This window comes from Oncorhynchus keta, chromosome 21 (genome assembly GCF_023373465.1).
Source record: "Oncorhynchus keta strain PuntledgeMale-10-30-2019 chromosome 21, Oket_V2, whole genome shotgun sequence".
NCBI classification, from domain to species: Eukaryota; Metazoa; Chordata; class Actinopteri; order Salmoniformes; family Salmonidae; genus Oncorhynchus; species Oncorhynchus keta.
Genome location: NC_068441.1, coordinates 14,314,564 through 14,336,218, shown reverse-complemented (window position 1 = coordinate 14,336,218; position 21,655 = coordinate 14,314,564). Strand labels below are relative to the sequence as shown.

Below are 21,655 nucleotides of genomic sequence, written 5' to 3'. Positions count from 1 at the left end.
ACCAATTATTCTAATGATGATTGACAGGTATCCTCCTATTAGCCATAATAACCCTAATAATATCCCTAATGGCCCTAATAACGTGAATAACTTGATGAGTAGCTAGTTCAGAGCACAGTCGGATTAATGATGATGGACATATTAACCCTAATATTCTGATCAGTTGCTTGTCAACTCAAAGCAGCACAGATTATTGATCAATTCATCAATCAATGCCGCAACATCAGTCCTGGTAATCAGGTGAGCCGCTTTATAAGGCTAACCATTGGGGTCAGTGCTCAGTGGGTATCTCAGAGTATCCCAGTACCACCTTCCCAGGACCCCTCAAGGGTTACCCTCGTACACCCACAGACTCTACACAGACACAGCAACAATGGAAGGCACAGAGGGACCCAAATTCTATATCCCTACGCTATAGGAGTGGTGTGGAGCCCCTATGAGTTACCTCAGTACTACCTGGCTGAGCCCTGGGACTATGCATGTCTGTCCACATACATGTTCTTCCTCATCATCATCGCCTGCATTCCCATCAACTTCCTCACACTCTACGTCACCGTGAAACACAAGAAGCTGCGGACGGCCCTCAACTCCACCCTGGTCAACCTGGCTGTGGCCGATCTCTCCACAGTGTTTAGCGGTTTCACCACCACGCTCTACACCTCCATGAACGGCTACTTTGCCTTCGGCTGCACAATTGAGGGTTTTTACCCACGACGGTCAGATCGCCCTCTAGTTCCTGGTGGTGATGGCTATCAAAGGTGGTTTGACGTCTGCAAGCCTATCTCCAACTTCTGCTTCAGGGAGAGCCATGCCATCACAGGTGTAGCATTCACCTGGGTGATGACTGCTGCTGGTTCCGTGCCCCCTTTGTTTGGCATGCAGTGCTCACGCGGTATTGACTGTTGGACCAGAGGTCAAAAACAATTATTTTGTCATCTAGATGTTCATCTGCCACTTCACCATTCCCCTGGTCATCATCTCCTTCGGTAACCTGCTCTGTGTCGTCAAGGAGGCTACTTCTGCCCAGCAGGAGTCTGAAACACCCCAGAAGGCTGGGAGGGAGGTCACCTGTATGGACATGATGGTTAGCTCCTTTATGGTGGGCTGGGTGCTAGCATTTTTGTGTACGTCTTCACCCACCAGGGACTTACCTTCGGACCCATGTGCATGACAGTTCAGGCCTTCTTTGCCAAGAGCTCAGCCCTGTAAAACCCCCTCATTTACATTTTGATGAACAAGCAGTTCCGCCAAATAACCCCTTTGAGGAGGAGGGAGCATCCACCACTGCCTCCTCTGTGTCTTCCCGCTCTGTGGCCTCTGCCACAGGAAAGGTCTACGCTAATGTACAATTCTTAAGGCACTGTATCAGGTTGATTTTGCAAATACAGGCACTTTTGGATGTTAAATGTTTTTGAAAATGAAACCTCTTGAAACCGCTTTTTATCTATCTGAATATTTTCTTCTGTCTGGAAACAAGCTCTAATAGTGGCTGAGACCATACAAATATTTTATATTCTTAAAAGAGTAAATATTATCTGTTTCCCCAAATACCTGAGGGGAAATGTCATTTCCACCATGTCATATACTGTACTGTGCTATTTTAGTTGAAAAGGAAATTACAGAACTTGTGCCCAAGGTATTTTAAATAACATTTCACATGAATTTGTTTTAAATCAAGTTTTTTTGACTATTGGAAGTTTTCTTAATGATATGTATTCATCATTCTCATGTCTAAATGTCCATGTATGCCTTGATGAAACATGTATTTAACACATCAAATCTTTTTTTTTGATTATTAAAAGCATATAAGGTTCACATCATCAATATCAATCGTAATTTAATACCCCTTTCCCTCAACAATGTGTACAGTGGTGGGAAAGACTTTGTGTTGTGTTAATGACAGAGTGTTGTGTTAATGACAGAGTGTTGTGTTAATGACAGAGTGTTGTGTTAATGACAGAGTGTTGTGTTAATGACAGAGTGTTGTGTTAATGACAGAGTGTTGTGGTAATGACAGAGTGTTGTGTTAATGACAGAGTGTTGTGGTAATGACAGAGTGTTGTGTTAATGACAGAGCGTTGTGTTAATGACAGAGTGTTGTGTTAATGACAGAGTGTTGTGGTAATGACAGAGTGTTGTGTTAATGACAGAGTGTTGTGTTAATGACAGAGTGTTGTGTTAATGACAGAGTGTTGTGTTAATGACAGAGTGTTGTGTTAATGACAGAGTGTTGTGTTAATGACAGAGTGTTGTGGTAATGACAGAGTGTTGTGTTAATGACAGAGTGTTGTGTTAATGACAGAGTGTTGTGTTAATGACAGAGTGTGGTGGTAATGGCAGAGTGTGGTGGTAATGACAGAGTGTGGTGTTAATGACAGAGTGTTGTGGTAATGACAGAGTGTGGTGGTAATGACAGAGTGTGGTGGTAATGACAGAGTGTGGTGGTAATGACAGAGTGTGGTGTAATAAGAGTGTGGTGGTAATGACAGAGTGTGGTGTTAATGACAGAATGACAGTGTGGTGGTAATGACAGAGTGTGGTGGTAATGACAGAGTGTGGTGTTAATGACAGAGTGTGGTGGTAATGACAGAGTGTGGTGTTAATGACAGAGTGTGGTGTTAATGACAGAGTGTGGTGGTAATGACAGAGTGTGGTGGTAATGACAGAGTGTGTGGTAATGACAGTGTGGTGGTAATGACAGAGTGTGGACAGAGTGTTAATGACAGAGTGTGGTGGTAATGACAGAGTGTGGTGTTAATGACAGAGTGTGGTGTTAATGACAGAGTGTGGTGGTAATGACAGTGTGTGGTGGTAATGACAGAGTGTGGTGGTAATGACAGAGTGTGGTGTTAATGACAGTGTGGTGGTAATGACAGAGTGTTGTGGTAATGACAGAGTGTGGTGTTAATGACAGAGTGTGGTGGTAATGACAGAGTGTGGTGTTAATGACAGAGTGTGGTGGTAATGACAGAGTGTGGTGGTAATGACAGAGTGTGGTGGTAATGACAGAGTGTGGTGGTAATGACAGAGTGTGGTGGTAATGACAGAGTGTGGTGGTAATGACAGAGTGTGGTGGTAATGACAGAGTGTGGTGGTAATGACAGAGTGTGGTGGTAATGACAGAGTGTGGTGGTAATGACAGAGTGTGGTGGTAATGACAGAGTGTGGTGGTAATGACAGAGTGTTGTGGTAATGACAGAGTGTGGTGTTAATGACAGAGTGTGGTGGTAATGACAGAGTGTGGTGTTAATGACAGAGTGTGGTGGTAATGACAGTGTGTGTGGTAATGACAGAGTGTGGTGGTAATGACAGAGTGTGGTGGTAATGACAGATGGTGGTAATGACAGAGTGTTGTGGTAATGACAGAGTGTGGTGTTAATGACAGAGTGTGGTGGTAATGACAGAGTGTGGTGTTAATGACAGAGTGTGGTGTTAATGAATGACAGAGTGTGGTGGTAATGACAGAGTGTGGTGTTAATGACAGAGTGTGGTGGTAATGACAGAGTGGTAATGACAGAGTGTTAATGACAGAGTGTGGTGTTAATGACAGAGTGTGGTGGTAATGACAGAGTGTGGTGTTAATGACAGAGTGTGGTGGTAATGACAGAGTGTGGTGTTAATGACAGAGTGTGGTGGTAATGACAGAGTGTTGTGGTTATGAGAGTGTGGTGGAAATGACATTGCATTTAAAACTGCGAAAAATATTTTAATGACACAATTGTACATGTTGAATTCTTTTGAATATATAGAACACACCATTCAAAACCTCAAAAAACAAAGGTTACAAAGCATATTTTAGAAACATTTTGGGATTCATTGCATTAGACAGAAATACATGTACAAGGTTGGAAACACTGGCTGAAATGAAAGAAAATATTGTGCACTGGCTGCAGTATATTGATTCCGACACGAGACAGGTGTGTGCTCACTCAGGTAGGTCATCATTCTGTAGCTGTAAGACTTCAGGTGAGTGTGTTCCTTGACAGGTATGACTCCATGACCACATATTTCTGGATAGTTGATCTGCTGCTTCTTTGGTTTATTTTCCATTGCCTCCTTTTTTTCCCTCACTGGGAAAGTTGTGAAATGGGTTTCAGTTCAGCACTTTCTTTTCCCTTGAAGTATCTTTCTTTTTGTTTCTTAAAATACTCCTGGTATCTTATAGGATCTTGTTTTGATTTAGTTTATATATACTACATACCAAAAGTATGTGGATACCTGCTCATCAAACATCTCATTCCAAAATCATAGCGATTAATATGTAGTTGGTCCCCCCTTTGCTGCTATAACACTCTCCACTTTTCTGGGAAGGCTTTCCACTAGATGTTGGAACATTGCTGTGGGGACTTGCTTCCATTCAGCCACAAGAGCATTCGTGAGCTCGGGCACAGATGTTGACGAATAGGCCTGGCTCACAGTCAGTGTTTCAATTCATCCCAAAGGCGTTCAATGGAGTTGAGGTCAGGGCTCTGTGCACTCCAGTCAATTTCTTCCATACCAATCTCAACAAACCATTTCTGTATGGACTTTACATTGTGCATGGGGGCATTGTCATGTTGAAGCTGGAGACTTATACCTCCCTCACTAACTAAGCATCAGCTGTCAGAGCAGCTTACCGATCATTGCACCTGTACATAGCCCATCTGTAAATAGTCCACCCAACTACCTCATCCTCATATTTCTTTTTTGCTCCTTTGCACCCCAGTATCTCTACTTGCACATTCATCTTCTGCACATCTATTACTCCAGGTTGTAATTGCTAAATTGTAATTATTTCGGCACTATGGACAATTTGCCTTACCTCCCTAATCTTACTACATTTTCACACACTGTATATAGACTTTTCAATAGTGTTATTGACTGTACATTTGTTTATCCCATGTGTTATACTGTGTTGTTTGTGTCACACTGCTTTGCTTTATCTTGGCCAGGTTGCAGTTGTAAATGAGAACTTGTTCCCAACTGGCCTACCTGGTTAAATAAAGGTAAAATAAAATAAATTTTAAAAAATGTAGGAAAGGGCTTTTCAAAAACTGTTGCCACAAAGTTTGAAGCACAGAATCGTCTAGAATGTTATTGTATGCTGTAGGTTAAGATTTCCCTTCACTGGAACTAAGGGACCTAGTCCGAACCATGAAAATAATACCCAGACCATTATTCATCCTCCACTAAACATTACAGTTGGTACTACATATTGGGGCAGTTTGCGTTCCCCTGGCATCCGCCAAACCCAGATTCGTCCATTGGACTACCAGATGGTGAAACGTGATTCATCACTCCAGAGAACGCATTTACACTGCTACAGAGTCTAATGGCACTGAGATTTACACCACTCCAGCCGATGCTTGGCATTGCGCATGTTGATCTTATGCTTGTGTTCGGTTGCTCGACCATGGAATTTCATGAAGCTCCCAAGGAACAGTTCTTGTACTGACATTGCTTCCAGAGGCAGTTTGGAACTGGTTAGTGAGTGTTGCAACCGAGGACAATTTTTACGCGATATGTGCTTCAGTACTGTTCTGAGCTTGTGTGACCTACCACTTCACGGCTGAGCAGTTATTGCTCTTAAACGTTTCCACTTCACAACAGCACTTACCGTTGACCGGGGCAGCTCTAAAGCAGCAGCTACTCTTCCTGGGGTCCAGCGAAATTAAGGCAGTTTATACAATTTTAAAAACATTACAATACATTCACAGATTTCACAACACACTGTGTGCCCTCAGGCCCCTAGTCCACCTCTACCACATATCTACAGTACTAAATCCGTGTGTGTGTGTGTGTGTGTGTGTGTGTGTGTGTGTGTGTGTGTGTGTGTGTGTGTGTGTGTGTGTGTGTGTGTGTGTGTGTGTGTGTGTGTGTGTGTGTGTGTGTGTGTGTGTGTGTGTGTGTGTGTGTGTGTGTGTGTGTGTGTGTGTGTGTGTGTGTGTGTGTGTGTGTGTGTGTGTGTGTGTGTGTGTGTGTGTGTGTGTGTGTGTGTGTGCCAATGTTTGTGTTGCTTCACAGTCCCCGCTGTTCCATAAGGTGTTTTTTATCTGTTTTTTAAATCTAATTTTACTGCTTGAGTCAGTTACTTGATGTGGAATAGAGTTCCAGGTAGTCATGGCTCTATGTAGTACTGTGTGCCTCCCATAGTCTGTTATGGACTTGGGGACTGTGAAGAGACCTCGTGGCATATGCATGGTGTCCGAGCTGTGTGCCAGTAGTTTAGACAGACAGCTTGGAGCATTCAACCTCCCTGTCAATATCTCTCATAAATAAAAGTAGTGATGAAGTAAATCTCTCCTCCACTTTTAGCCAGGAGAGATTGACATGCATATTATTAATATTAGCTCTCCGTGTACATCCAAGGGCCAGCCGTGCTGCCCTGTTCTGAGCCAAAGTCCTGACCACACGAATGAACAGTAGTCAAAGTGCAAAAACCAAGCCATGAGGTCTAAGGAATTCTAAGGACTCTTAGACCATGAGAAACAAGATTCTCTGGCCTGAATGTCAAGTGAAATCTGGCACAATTCCTACAGTGGAGAATGGTGGTGACAACATCATGCTCTGGGGATGGTTTTCAGTTGCAGGGACTGGGAGACTAGTCAGGATCAAGGGAAAGATGAACGGAGCAAAGTACAGAGAGATCCTTGATGAAAACCCGCTCCAGAACACTCAGGACCTCAGACTGGGGCGAAGGTTCACCTTCCAACAGGACAACAACCCTAAGCACACAGCCAAGACAATGCAGTTGTGGCTTCGGGACAAGTCTCTGAATGTCCTTGAGTGGCCAGCCAGAGTCGTGACTGGAACCCGATTGAACACCTGAATATAGCTGTGCAGCAATGCTTCCCATTCAACCTGACAGAGCTTGAGAGGATCTGCAGAGAAGAATGGGAGAAACACCCCAACTACAGGTGTACCAAGCTTGTAGCGTCATACCCAAGAAGACTCGAGGATGTAATCACTGCCAAAGGTCCTCCAACAAAATACTGAGTAAAGGGTCTGGAAATGTGATATTTCCATTTTTTATTTGTAACACATTTGAAAAATGTTCTACAAACCTGTTTTTGCTTTGTCTATGGGGTATTTATTTGTAGATTTATGAGGAAAAAAACATTCAATCCGTTTTAGAATAATGCTATAACTTAACAATGTGGAAAAAGCCAAGGGGTCTGAATACTCACAGAATGCACTTGTACTCTCCTTGGTTGATTTAGGGGGCATCTTATAGAATAAATCAAAATTAATAACCAAAGTCACATAAATGGATATCAAAATCACTCAATCATCCTAACATAATTGAAAATGTAATGGTCTTACTTTGCAAATAAGTGTTCAGTTTCAACTTAACCATGAACATATATGTAACTTGCGTCTCTTGAATAATTTTGCACACCCAATTTTTCAGTTTTTGATTTGTTAAAAAAGTTTGAAATATCCAATAAATGTCATTCCACTTCATGATTGTGTCCCACTTGTTGTTGATTCTTCACAAAAAATACAGTTTTATATCTTTATGTTTGAAGCCCGAAATGTGGCAAAAGGTCGCAAAGTTCAAGGGGGCCGAATACTTTCGCAAGGCACTGTATATAGTTTCCATTTATTTGACTCTTTTTTAAAATGCACCCGATTTCACTTTAAGTGTAATACATAGCAGAATGTCAAAAGTCGGTGTGAGACAGGACAAAAACAGTGCAAAGCAGTGAAATTATTTATAAAATAAAATAAAACATATTGAAAGCTAAAACAAAGTTTAAGGATATTTTAGTCTACTTAATGGATGTGGGGAAAAAAATCTGAATTAACATTTTATCTTAAAATCTCTGTATTCTGGCATGGGTAGGATGGTCATCTGAATCAGGGTTAGTTTAGCAGCTGGGGTGAAAGAGGAATGATTACAATAGAGGAAACCAAGTCTAGATTTAACTTTAGCCTGCAGCTTTGATATGTGCTGAGAAAAGGACAGTGCACCGTCTAGCCATACTCCCAAGTACTTGTATGAGGTGACTACCTGAAGCTCTAAACCCTCAGAGGTAGTAAAAATACATGTGGGAGGGGCATTCTTCTTACCAAACCACATGACCTTTGTTTTGAAGGTGTTCAGAGAAAGCTTTTTGGACCCTAAGAAAGCTTTGTTGTAGAGCATTTAAAACAACATCTGGGCGGGGGGCAGCTGAGTATAAGACTGTATCATCTGCATATAAATGGATGAGAGAGCTTCCTACTGCCTGAGCTATGTTGTTGATGTAAACTGAGAAGAGCGTGGGGCCTAGGATTGAGCCTTGGGGTACTCCCTTGGTGACAGGCAGTGGCTGAGACACTGCACTCCTTCAGAGAGGTAGTTAGCAAACCAGCCCAAAGGCCCCTCAGACACCAATACTCCTTAGCAGGCCCACAAGAATGGAATGGTCTACTGTATCAAAAGCTTTGGCCAAGTCAATAAAAATAGCAGCACAATATTTCTGAGAATCAAGGGCAATGGTGACATCATTGAGATCCGTTAAGGTTGCAGTTACACATCCATAACCTGAGCGGAAACCCGATTGCATACCCAAGAAAATACTATATACATCAAGAAAGCTAGTCAGTTGATTATTTACATGTTTTTCCAACACTTTTGATAATCAGGGCAAGATAGAAATAGACCTATTACAGTTAGGATCAGCTTGATCTCCCCCTTTAAATAGAGGACCAACCGTGGCTGCCTTCCAAGCAATTGGAACCTCCACAGAAAGGAGAGACATGTTAAAAAGGTTGGACATGGGCTTGGCAATGATAGGGGCAGCAACCTTAAAAGAAGAAAGGGTCTAAACCATCTGACCCATATGTTTTTTTTGGGGTCAAGTGCAAAGATATCAGATCTGAAGAAGAATTTAGATGAAGACAGGACAGTAATGTAGAAGTATTCAAGGCATTAACCTGACAAGGCAACAATGTGTCTATCTATCCCTTTGACATTTCCCCTTGCCTGCAGACTTACCGGTGTAACATGTTACAAATTACTATTGGCATGAAAGTAACACACACACACAGTCAAATCAAATCTAAATATAAACCCACACACCCACAGGCCTCCACTTGGCCAAAAATCTACTGAATTATTTTGTCCAAAAAATGCCTGCATGTCTGCCTTAAACAGAACATGGCTGTCATCTTTGCTCCAGTCAGGTTGACAGGACGGAACCATCCGTGTGTTTCCATGGCGACAGGATAGAGAGAGAGGCGGTAAGGTCACTGAGCCCCCGAGCTGGAGCCCTGAATCTGATTCTGGGCTGTTGCTGCGGTGTCGTTATTACAGATTTCATTTCCTCCTCTTCCTCATCCATGATGAATTGTCCCCATTCATTGCTCTGATTCTATATTTGATGAAGGCTCAGGGAGTGAGAGAGGGAAGAGTGTTGTGGAGCTGGAGACTGGATTGGATCCATTATTTAGGTCCTGATTCCCCTTCACTGGCTATGGGAAGAATTGCTCCTTCACCATATGAGCATAGATAATGGATATAAAGACAAGATGCTTGTGTGCCCGCTCGAACAATGGGATTCATTGTCCACAGAGCAGAATGGTGGGCTTGCAAGCTCCCACCTACTCCTTTCTTTGGATTGGTGGATACACCCCGTTATTTGAACACTATTTTGAATATTGATGAGGTTTGTTGACATCAACCGACTGACTGTATTCAATAGAGTGAGAAGCTATGCATAGACTGTCTCAAGTTTCAACAGGGACAACTCTTTTCTCAAAGTTGCTGGGATGTCACGTGCATCACATTTATATCAGTACACTAGCAACATCCTAAGCATTACAAATGTTATTTTATATCAAAGCGTCACGTATCAAAATAGCAATTCATTTTCTCAACTAAATTCAGCTCTCTCATTGCCCCCCCCAAACAAAAACTCATCACATGCTTTAAGTGGATAGATTTATGGCAAAATAAACCCTCTTGCTTTGCCTCTTCCTTTCTGCTATGGGAAGAATTGCTCCTTCACTGTTAATTGGAAGAATTGCTCATGTGCTGTAGGCATCCTTGTGTCTCTATTCATTTCAGCTGGCTAAAAAAACTCACATTGACCTCAATGTGCTACCTGACATTACGAATCATTGTAATATATAGCTGGGAGAAATATGACATTTTGTTAATTGTAAAAAATTACATTAACACAGAAAATTATAAATTCGGAAACAAAACTGCATCAAAACCTGTATGTAGAATGAAATCGATTTAGATTTTATATCCATGTTCATTAATGCATAGTGACTAACCTGTACTCCCGCACATGGACTCGATACCGGTACCACCTGTATACACAGTTGATGTCGAAAGTTTACATACACCTTAGCCAAGTACATTTAAACTCAGTTGTTCACAATTCCTGACATTTAACCCTAGTAAACAAATCCCTGTCTTAGGTCAGGTAGGATCACCACTTTATTTTAAGAATGTGAAATGTCAGAATAATAGTAGAGAGAATTATTTATTTCAGCTTTTATTTCTTTCATCACATTCCCAGTGGGTCAGAAGTTTACATACACTCAATCAGTATTTGGTAGCATTGCCTTTAAATAGTTTAACTTGGATCAAACGTTTTGGGTAGCCTTCCACATGCTTCCCACAATAAGTTGGGTGAATTCTGGCCCATTCCTCCTGACAGAGCTGGTGTAACGGAGTCAGGTTTGTAGGCCTCCTTGCTCGCACACGCCTTTTCAGTTCTGCCCACAAATTTTCTATATGATTGAGGTCAGGGCATTGTGATGGCCACTCCAATAACTTGACTTTGTTGTCCTTAAGCCATAACTTTGTAAGCATGCTTGGAGTCATTGTGCATTTAGAAGACCCATTTGCAACCAAGATTTTCCTGGCTGATGTCTTGAAATGTTGCATCAATATATCCACCTAATTTTCCAGCCTCATGATGCCATCTATTTTGTGAAGTGCACCAGTCCTTCCTGCAACAAAGCACCCCCACAACATGATGCTGCCACCTCCATGCATCACTGTTGGGATGGTGTTTTCGGCTTGCAAGCATCCCCCTTTTTCCTCCAAACATAACAATGGTCATTATGGCCAAACAGTTCTATTTTTGTTTCATCAGACCAGAGGACATTTCTCCAAAAAGTATGATCTTTGTCCCCATGTGCAGTTGCAAACCGGTCTGGCTTTTTTATGGCGGTTCTGGAGTAGTGGCTTCTTCCTTGCTGAGTAGCCTTTCAGGTTATGCTGATATAGAACTTGTTTTACTGTGGATATAGATACTTTTGTACCCGTTTCCTCCAGCATCTTCACAAGGTCCTTTGCTGTTATTCTGGGATTGATTTGCACTTTTCGTACCAAAGTACGTTCATCTCTAGGAGACTGAACGCGTCTCCTTCTTGAGCGGTATGATGGCTGTGTGGTCCCATGGTGTTTGTACTTGCGTACTATTGTTTGTACAGATGAACGTGGTACCTTCAGGCATTTGGAAATTGCTCCCATGAATGAACCAGACTTGTGGAGGTCTACAATTTTTCTTGGCTGATTTCTTTGGATTTTCCCATGATGTCAAACAAAGAGGTACTGAGTTTGAAGGTAGGCCTTGAAATACATCCACAGGTACACCTCCAATTGACTCAAATTATGTCAATTAGCCTATCAGAAGCTTCTAAAGCCATGACATAATTTTCTGTCATTTTCCAAGCTGTTTAAAGGCACAGTCAACTTAGTGTATGTAATCTTCTGACCCACTGGAATTGTGACAAAGTTAATTATAAGTGAAATAATCTGTCTGTAAACAATTGTTGGAGAGATGACTTGTGTCATGCACAAAGTAGATGTCCTAACCGACTTGCCAAAACGACAGTTTGTTAACAAGAAATGTGTGTAGTGGTTGAAAAACAAGTTTTAATGACTCCAACCTAAGTGTATGTAAACTTCCGACTTCAACTGTAGCCTCGTTCTTGTTAATGTATTGTGTTAATTTGTATAATTTTTTTCTTAACTCTTCTCGAACTACGCGGTCGGCTAAGGGCTTGTAAGTACGCATTTCACGGTAAGGTCTACACTTGTATTCGGCGCATGTGACAAATACAGTTTGATTTGCTAGGCCCCGTTTATCAATATTTTATTTCCATTTTTGTATAAATGGGAAACAGTAAAGTACCATATTTTGGTTGGTCGACTCATCATATCACCATCAACCTAGACAGATCGTTATATTTGGCTTGACAAAAACATACATTGAATCTTTAAACATTGATCAGTGGTGTTAACATGCAGTAAAGCCCTATTTACTAATGAGAGGAGACCTTCAGAAGCTGCAGGAACTTCACACACTGATGACATCATTAATATTAGAGAATACTGTTGTCCGCACAGAGACATTCCACAACTCAACTTCAACAGTTGGACATTCTATCTGGAGCCCACCGGTGTGAATGTGTGTCCCAATAAACAGGTTTACAGGACTAGCTGGAGGCCTCTGAAAAATGTGATCATTTCATCACAAATTCACTACACACTCATTATTATATTTCCGTAACCAAATCTCTAAGTGCCTTCAGGCTAAGCAGGCAATTGAATATCCTTACATTTGAGCAATGTTGTGAATATTATATGAACTCTAAATATCCAAATATGCACAAATTGGCAAAAAATATTGTATTAATAGTGATTAATGACAGAGGCTGTGTGGGTGCAATTATCTGATTGAATACTGTCATGGTACATAGATATGCTTTTTAAGCATCAAAGTGACAATATTTTTTACAGGTTATTATAAGAAACTGGCATGTTCCTTCTGTATCTTGCCATGTAGTTAAACAGACCCACATTAAGCCTAGTTATTAACAAGTAAAAGGAAAATTGACTGAAATTATTTTTCAATTCAGCCAATATTCTAAGGCTTATCTAAGCACATCTTCAAAATAGACGCTTTCATTATGAGACAACTTTATGCACCAGGCCATGAATACGTTTTCAATAAGTTCTATCTATCTAACATCATTCCATCGTCAACCTGCCCGCCCTGAAGCTGACAGCTGATAGGTTCATTAAGGGAAAGCCTCAGAGTGGCCTCTGTCTGCATCACTTTCTGTCTGTGGTCTGGGAGTATGAGAACATGACCTTGGTGTCCCCATCCACTGGCTCCTGTCATCGTCTTGACATCTGAGGACACAGCTTTCTTCCTCTCTCATTTGAAGAACAGAACTGGTTTATAAAACAGACCGATCCAAATGAACAACACTTTACTTTGTTTTGAAGTATTATATTTCCTACTCTACCATTTTGTGATCTCTTGGGATATCGGCCACATTACATATTGGTAAAGTTTTGAAGTATTATATTTCCTACTCTACCATTTTGTGATCTCTTGGGATATCGGCCACATTACATATTGGTAAAGTTTTGAAGTATTATATTTCCTACTCTACCATTTTGTGATCTCTTGGGATATCGGCCACATTACATATTGGTAAAATTTTTAAGTATTATATTTCCTACTCTACCATTTTGTGATCTCTTGGGATATCGGCCACATTACATATTGGTAAAGTCTTGAAGTAGTAATAAGATGCAAGACTCACATCTAAATGTTCCACATTTCCACTGATTCATTCTAATACAATAATAATACCAAAAACAGTAGATATGTTTGATATATTATTTTAATTTTAACATCATCATCATAGTTCAACTTTATCCTCCCCTTCATTTGTTTAAAATGATCACCTCTGAATGTACACATACTGCACACTGTCCAAAAATATACAAACAAATGCAGGCTTGTGCTATAGTCTGGTCAAATGTCTAAAAACAGTGGCACTGGGGGAGAGAAAGAAAAGAGAAGACATTGAAACCGTAAAGACATGCACAGCATCTGTGTCAGTGGCACTAGTCACTGGGGCTGTGTAATGCCTACCTCCTTGGGCTCAGTGGAAAAGTACATACCACTTTCGGCTGAGAAAACACTCATCTCATATCAAACAAAGACAAAAGAAAAATACACTCATTAAAATAACTGTTAGGCACATCATTGTTTTTTTCGGTTTTACATTTTCTGCAAAATTCTGATAAATATACAATGCTTAACCAACTAACGACCCCCAAAAAATCCAACAAACAGAAAAAGTTGATAGGTTTTGGAATCACTGTCTAGTAGGAAAGCAGGAATGTCATATAATCAATACATTTGGTTCATCCAAGGTCCAGGTGTGTTCTGCTGTGTGAAGAGTAGAGCTGAGTGGTGAGGGGGAACTGTGTTGCTGTGGGGAGGTCGGAGGGGAGGCTGGTTGTGTTACAGCAGATGACCCATCAGATGCTCAGGTCTTTGGTGCCATCTTTATGGGCCTTCCGCTTGGGCTCCGGGAGAGCTTTGGAAGCACGGCTGGCATTAGACTTAAGTGTGTTGTAATACTCCTTCAGTCTGGGTGCTGCCGCTTCCTCCTCCTCCGGTTCTCTGAAGCTTCGGACAGGTGAAATGTCTCGGCCCAGGCTACGGGTTCTATGGTGGTGGTCTGGGGACTCATGCCTGGGGGCGTAGCGCGGCTCTCTCTCCACCCTCTCAGGCGAGCGGCCCCTCAGCAGTGAGCTGTACCTCTTGTAGGCGCTGTCTGACTCAGGGGTGTGGACCCTGGGAAGGATCTCCCCTCTCTGGCCACGGGCAGCAGCAGATAACAGGCTGTCTCCTCTGTAGTCACGCTCCAGGTTGGAGGCCCTCAGCAGAAGGCTGTCCTCCCCAAACAGATGCTCCTCTCTGGACTCCCTCAGTCGCGTAACCTCCCTGTTGAGCCGGTCCAGGGCTGGGGGCTCCTGTAGGAGGCTCTCATCCAGGAAGGGGCTGGGCACAGGGCCAGGAGGCTTCCTCAGCACTGGTGCCTTCTTCCCGTTGGGCCTCTCTGGCTCTCTGTTTCGCTGTCTGTCTAGGGAGGGCTGCCGGGAGGGGTCTGAGGATTGGGTACGGCGGTAGCGGGTGGGGGAGTGGTGGTGTGAGCGGTGAGGGGAGCGGTAGGGGGACCGGTGGCCATAGGGGGACCGATTGCGGTGAGTGGACCTGTAGGGAGAGCGGTGGGTGTTGTGGTGCCTTTGGCCATGTCTACTGTCTAGGGTGTTCTCTGCGCTGCGGGCCCGGCTACGGCCCTTATTTGGGGAGTGGTGTCCTCGGTGGTGAGTGCTGTGGATATCCCCGCCAGACCTCTGGCTCTTGTCAACTTTTTTCTTGGACTGCTTGGAGGCCCTCGTCTCCCCAGACGCCCCTCCCTGGCTCTTCTTTTCCGGGGATCGGTGTTTGGAATGGTGGTGGCCCTTCTTGTTCTTGCTCCGTGATGGTTTGTGAGGGACTGGTGCATTCGTGTCCGATGGTGAATTGTTGTAGGGCAGGGTGCTCACTTCCGAAGCGTTTTGTACCCCTGCGGCTGTGCCGGCACCGTCGATGCTGGGGTCTGGAATAGAACATGACATACAACACAGGTTGCTGGATGAAACACATTGCTCTCACAGACTCCCTGACTAGACTAGATCAACTATTGTGACCAATAACCAGGCTGCTAACATTATTTGTAACACTGCCAATTCTAATGTTAATGTCAGCAAACAAACACAGCTAGATCAATTCTCCATTTGGATGCACAGCCACAGCTGATGGTGTTATTAGTATTGCTATGTATGAGCCAAAAGCAGCAATGTACTATACGAGGACTGGTGGAACAGTCCGGCTTAAATGAGCTGAAGGGGACCAACGGTTGGTTAAAATGCTGCGTGCTGCATGGTGTTGATGCTGATTGAGATAGTTTGACATGACTCGTTCATGCTCAGGCGATGCCGTCGATGTGAGATCAATATTTAATGCAGCTAACAAAACCAAGATGAGTTTTTGAATTGAGTAATGATGTAAATAATGTATGAGCGTGATTGGTTTCGGAAACAACATTGTGGTTGTAAATGAGTTTCACAGATTGGACTCCATAAAGAATGCAGGGAGTTGGCTCAGCACCCTGGATAAAGGAGGTGTACGAAATGGTTTTAGGGACTAATCAATGAGATAAGAGACTATTGATCGTCATTACGTGACTGCGGTGCTATTGGTTCTTACCGGACTCTAACCACCTCACCCGATCTTTGAATAAACCACATGGATGGTAATCAAAGTGTCACAAGACAGCTTCTAAAAGTCTTAGTAACTCTACTTGGATCTAGTTTTATCTCCAATGCTACGGTCATTAACGGACTAACCACAGATACTAACTAGACAACTAAATAGTAAATAGCTTGAAGAGAAGAGAGAAACAGCAGTAGAGGAGGGATTGATTGGTTGAGTAAATGTCTAGAAAAGACAAAAACTTTACCAATATCCAACAACCACTATCACCAAACCAATGTGACATGAATCAAACGGATATGTTGGAGACGCCACGTCCGCAGTGAACACGCCATGCCCAGAGGTTGAATGAGAAAGGTGGGATGTATGAATCCATTCCTACTGCTCAGCATGACAACAGCGGCGGCGGTATTGGCAATGCATTCTGGGTGAATGGATTCTTATGCATGGAGAGCAGAGGCACGGTACGGGTGAGTTGAGGCCACAGCACACAGCGAGAGAGAGAGAGAGAGAGCGAGACCGGAGGAGAGAGATGGAGAGGACAGCTACAAACCATGGTCTGATTTTGGTAGGAACTAGGATCTCCCAGCTTGTCATTAGAGGATCTCATACATGCGGTGAGATGGGGAGCAACCATCTCTGAAGGAAGGAAGAGCCCAGCGAAACAAAAGGAAAGGTAGAGAAAAAAAGAGAAAAAGAGGCAAAGGGTTTAGATTACTAAAACATTAGGCAGAAGAAATAAGAATTATTGTCTGTTTATTTTTCAATGGAAAAGGTGTTTATTTGAACATTTAATCATTCAGAGAAAGAGACAGTCCAGAAAAATCCCATCCTTGAGTGAAAAGTTCTGGAACCGAGCACACACATGACACCAACTCCATAGTGACAGCACGCACGCATAGTGACCGCACGCACGCACGCACGCACGCACGCACGCACGCACGCACACACACACACACCATAGTGACAGCGAGATGCACACACACGACACAGTATGAAGCCGTTTACATTGCCAACAGAAAATAAGTGACAAAGAGTGGAAACTAAAAGCGCAAAAAAATAAGTATAATATACAACCTCACAGAGATGTCTTATTGGTGCAGGAAAGACAGCATATTCTCAGAGCAACAAAATACATGAATAAAAGGACAACATTTTCCAAAATCAAAAATACTATAAGATGAATTGTGACTATCAATTAACAGATCAATACAATTAAAATGAAATATACCATAAATATTATGGAAAATTGACAAAAATAAAATAAACATTTGGATTTAAAATTCGACAACTTCATACAGCAATATACTTTCGAGATTAATATGTGGGCTGATTCATGGCTCTGTACATGAACAAAAATACTTGTAAAAATGTTTTTTTTTTTAGTTACAAAAATGTCTGTAGAGGTGGAGGTGAATTGAGTTGAATTGTCAGGAATGAGCGGAGTCTCCAGAATCACAGTTTTCCAATGACAGTTACACAGTAGGTGAGAATAAATCCATGGATTTGTGAATATATCAAACAAAGTAATGTGAATTTCCCGATGAAATGGTAGAAAGTATTAGAATGCTCTCATTTCAAGACAGTCTTGAAGTCCTAAACTCAGTAGCTTACATTCACCTTCAATAAATACCATAAATATGTTCATTACGCCATATTCAAGCTTGGAGATGCAATCCAACCACAGAGCATTTCCCAGTTTAACACGGGATGCAATAGATCAAGTTATTTTTCTTTCTTTTTACACTAAAAATATACTTCAGCGAGGACTCAATAAACATACTGTATATCCACATTTAGAAACACTCATCTTTTTAGATTTTTTTTCTCTCCTCAAAGTTCTTTCATTGTTTTTCTTTCTTTCCATGGGACCCTCTTTTCCCCAAGGGGTTACATATACCACTATCATCCTTGGGGCGTCCCAGAAAGCCCTGCTCCCCAAGCCGAGCCCCGCTCAGTGACACACAGCAGAAGGTTAAAAGGTGACAGCGGTTGACCCAGACCCGAAGGGAGCAAAACCAGACACACCCAGTGGACAGTGGAAGTCAGTGGAAGGCCCAGAGCACAGCACAGGACATAGCAGGACAGGAGAGGAGACAGGCGTCCTCTCGTATACATAACCCGCCCCTCCCCCACGGGGAGTGTGTGTGTGCGCTCAGGGGGTGAAGACGGGGGAAAAGGGAATGTTTTCGTAGATTGACCCACCATATTCAGGCACCGAGCCGTCGCCCCGTTTGAGGACTAGGCGGGCACGGCGACCGCCGTTTTTAATCAGTTCGATGGCGCGGGCGTGCTTCATGCCCTTGGTGCTCTCACCGTTTATCTCCAAGATCTCATCTCCCACCTGAAGGAGAGAGGGAGACATTGGAGGAGGGAGAGGAGAAGAGTGGAAGGTAGTGGGGTGAGACAAAGATGGGGACAGAGTGTTAAGGGCAGAGGGGGTGAACAGGGGAGGAAAGGGACAAGGGGAGGAGGAGAGAAGGGCAGAGGGGTTGAACAGGGGAGGAAAGGGACAAGGGGAGGAGGAGAGAAGGGCAGAGGGGGTGAACAGGGGAGGAAAGGGACAAGGGGAGGAGGAGAGAAGGGCAGAGGGGGTGAACAGGGGAGGAAAGGGACAAGGGGAGGAGGAGAGAAGGGCAGAGGGGGTGAACAGGGGAGGAAAGGGACAAGGGGAGGAGGAGAGAAGGGCAGAGGGGGTGAACAGGGGAGGAAAGGGACAAGGGGAGGAGGAGAGAAGGGCAGAGGGGGTGAACAGGGGAGGAAAGGGACAAGGGGAGGAGGAGAGAAGGGCAGAGGGGGTGAACAGGGGAGGAAAGGGACAAGGGGAGGAGGAGAGAAGGGCAGAGGGGGTGAACAGGGGAGGAAAGGGACAATGGGAGGAGGAGAGTAGGGCAGAGGGGTGAACAGGGGAGGAAAGGGACAAGGGGAGGAGGAGAGAAGGGCAGAGGGGGTGAACAGGGGAGGAAAGGGACAAGGGGAGGAGGAGAGAAGGGCAGAGGGGGTGAACAGGGGAGGAAAAAAGGCAGGAGGGAACAAAATGTAGGAAAAAAGGCAGGAGGGAACAAAACGTAGGAAAAAGCCGACAGTGGGGAACATAAGAAGTGCAAGAGGGAGAAAGGTTAGAGTGTAGTTAAAACATAAAGAACAACTACTCTGACTGCTGTGAAGGCATACTTTCTATAAATCCACAATGGTACAAAAGGAAAATAAATTGTGTGAAAGAACTGTAGGTTTGCCTCATGCAGGCAGAGACAGAAAAAGGGAGAATGCTGTTCTAATTCTCTTTTCTTCCCTCTGCGCCTCAAGTTATCTGTCAGTGTTCTCTCCGTCGGGGGAATTCCACTTGTACAGAAATGGGTCTCCTACTGACATCTCTCTCCGCCTCACAGAACCTGGGCCTATTCATACCTCATCTAACAAGCCCTGCTCAGAACAGTGACACACACACCTCCCTGACAGATGCCCTTGCTAACATTCAATGTTATTTACATACATCACATACTCACAAATAATAAAGGAAATCAATTAATCATGTAGGACTCAGGGGAATGGTAAACTATATGAGTGGAATAAATATGATGCATCAACTTTAGAGTTCTATGGGGGTCATACATACCTTCATCTTGCCATTGCGTACAGCTGCTCCATCCTCGGCTAATCTCAGCACATACAGGTCCATGTTGTACTCATGACCTCCTCTCAGGCTGAACCCAAAACCTTTGTTCTCTCTCTCCAGGTCCACCGAGTAGAAGCCAGCATCCTGAGGAAAAAACACACACATACACACGGCAATGTCAGACTGGTGATTCAACGGTGGCTAGACTTGCCAGTGTGCGTCTGTCTGCGGATGGCTCGTATTTCAGTGTGGGGACGAATGCCACCTTAAGGAAAGTCACACCTACTTGATCGGAGTTCGAGAGTGGTGGTGGGTGAAATGAATAATAGATGGATTGGACTATGGGGTGGTTTGAGGCAGGCAGAGAGGGCACACAGAGCCACAGACACTACAAGGGCACTGCCAAGGACACAGACTCAACACCCTCCCTCCCTGCTCTGTTCAGGAACTAATCAATATGATATCAGAATAAAGCATCTCCCTAGCGTGACAAACACTTAGAGGGAACACATTGCTGTAGGGCAGGGATCATCAACTAGATTCAGCCACAGGCTGATTTTGTACTTGAGGGGATGGTCAGGGGGCTGGAACATAACTATGAATAATTTGTAGACTGCAAATTGACCGCAAGAAGGTTAAAATCATGATTTCCTGGTGTTTTTACAGTCATATGTCGAATTAAAAATAATAATAATACAAATTCGGACTGCAGGCTTGCCAGTTGGAGACAGGCGGGCCTTGGCAACGCTGCACAGATCCTTACCTGGGCTGGAGGTTGTGTTGTTGGGGCGGGGGGAGGAGGGGCCTGGGGGGATTTGAACTCAAAAGAGGACTCCTGTTTTGGTTTGGTGTTGTTTCTGGAATGAGAAAGATGACAAAATATTGGTTAAAAAATCTTTGCTAATAGACATACATGTATGTAGGACCTAATTGCTTAACATGTATCACAGAATCCCTCTCACCTGGGCTCAGGTGTAGCCTGTTGTTGGGCTGTGTGAGTAGTTGTTATAGTGGCGATCTTCTCAGCGTTGGTCAGCAGTGATGCATTAGAGGACTCTGATGAGAGAGAGAGGGAGCGAGAGAAGGAGAGAGAAATAGAGCATGAGAGTCAGGGGCCCGAAGACTGAACCATGCAAAATATAAAGGGAGAAAAATTTACCAAGAGCATCTGCACTACCCTTCATAAGCCATTCTAACACTTCAGCTCCACAATAAGCATTGCGTTGCTTTGCCATCAGCGTTGTGTAAATGTGACGTTCTACCTGCTACACAGGGTGTGTAGTTTTGAGAACAACTTTATTCTATTTTCCCCTACTGTACAGTACCATATTCATTCATTATGCGTAAGTCCGATAGCTTTGGTCCAGTTTTTCACAAGTACTCATTAAATTGCTGCTAGTCGTTTTACTTAATGATCCTCTAATTACACAAGTTGCTTTTGTTTACATTGTGAACCTAGCTATTTAATGTAGCTAGCTAGCTAGCATTAGTAGCTTCTTGACTTCATAAATCTTAGTGAAATAACCAGTTGTGTATAGTCGAGGTCATATGCAACCAAAATGAACTTTATTTCTCATTATTTCTATTCACAAGATAGAGCGAATGACCGCGACAGCCATCAAGAATTGAATCTCACAGATTCTTAAGCATATGGACGCTGCCATTGGAAGTGACGCAACCCGAGCGCAACACGAGCAGTGAAACAGCTTTCATTCATTTCAAAGGAACGGCTGACGGTTGGCTGATGCCGGAACACCGATAGCTATAGAGAGAGTAGCAGGGCCATTACATTTTCTATATAGAATTTATTCAAACAGGGATATACGGAAGCCTGGACCGGAGGAAGTGCTATCTATACTCATGGCTTTCATCTAATCACATCATATGGCATCATTTGTGTAATCAATGACGCATTCTTGACCGTAACCCTTAAATAAACACATAATAACCGCACCACCTTCTCCTCATTCCAAACACCCCCCTC

At 43.3% G+C, this 21,655-nt stretch overlaps 1 protein-coding gene and 1 pseudogene across 9 annotated transcripts in view; one reads left to right on the top strand and one right to left on the bottom strand.

Moving 5' to 3' along the window:
- The first annotated feature begins 373 nt into the window (after positions 1-373).
- On the top strand, positions 374-1,209 carry LOC118400165 (rhodopsin, freshwater form-like; annotated as a pseudogene).
- A 12,399-nt stretch (positions 1,210-13,608) lies between these two features.
- Positions 13,609-21,655, bottom strand: part of LOC118399852 (membrane-associated guanylate kinase, WW and PDZ domain-containing protein 1-like) — a 207,453-nt gene continuing 199,406 nt past the window's right edge. For 8 of the 9 annotated variants that reach the window (XM_052473356.1, XM_052473358.1, XM_052473357.1 and 5 more), the window contains 5 exons: positions 20,634-20,727; positions 20,435-20,528; positions 19,672-19,815; positions 18,261-18,399; positions 13,609-15,399 (listed from right to left, as the gene is read on the bottom strand). In XM_052473356.1, the coding sequence (XP_052329316.1) occupies positions 14,273-15,399; positions 18,261-18,399; positions 19,672-19,815; positions 20,435-20,528; positions 20,634-20,727 (1,598 nt within the window). In that variant the 3' untranslated portion in view covers positions 13,609-14,272. Of the gene's footprint in view, positions 15,400-16,608; positions 16,695-18,260; positions 18,400-19,671; positions 19,816-20,434; positions 20,529-20,633; positions 20,728-21,655 lie in introns of all 9 variants that reach the window. The other variant, XM_052473364.1, reaches the window with a different exon arrangement.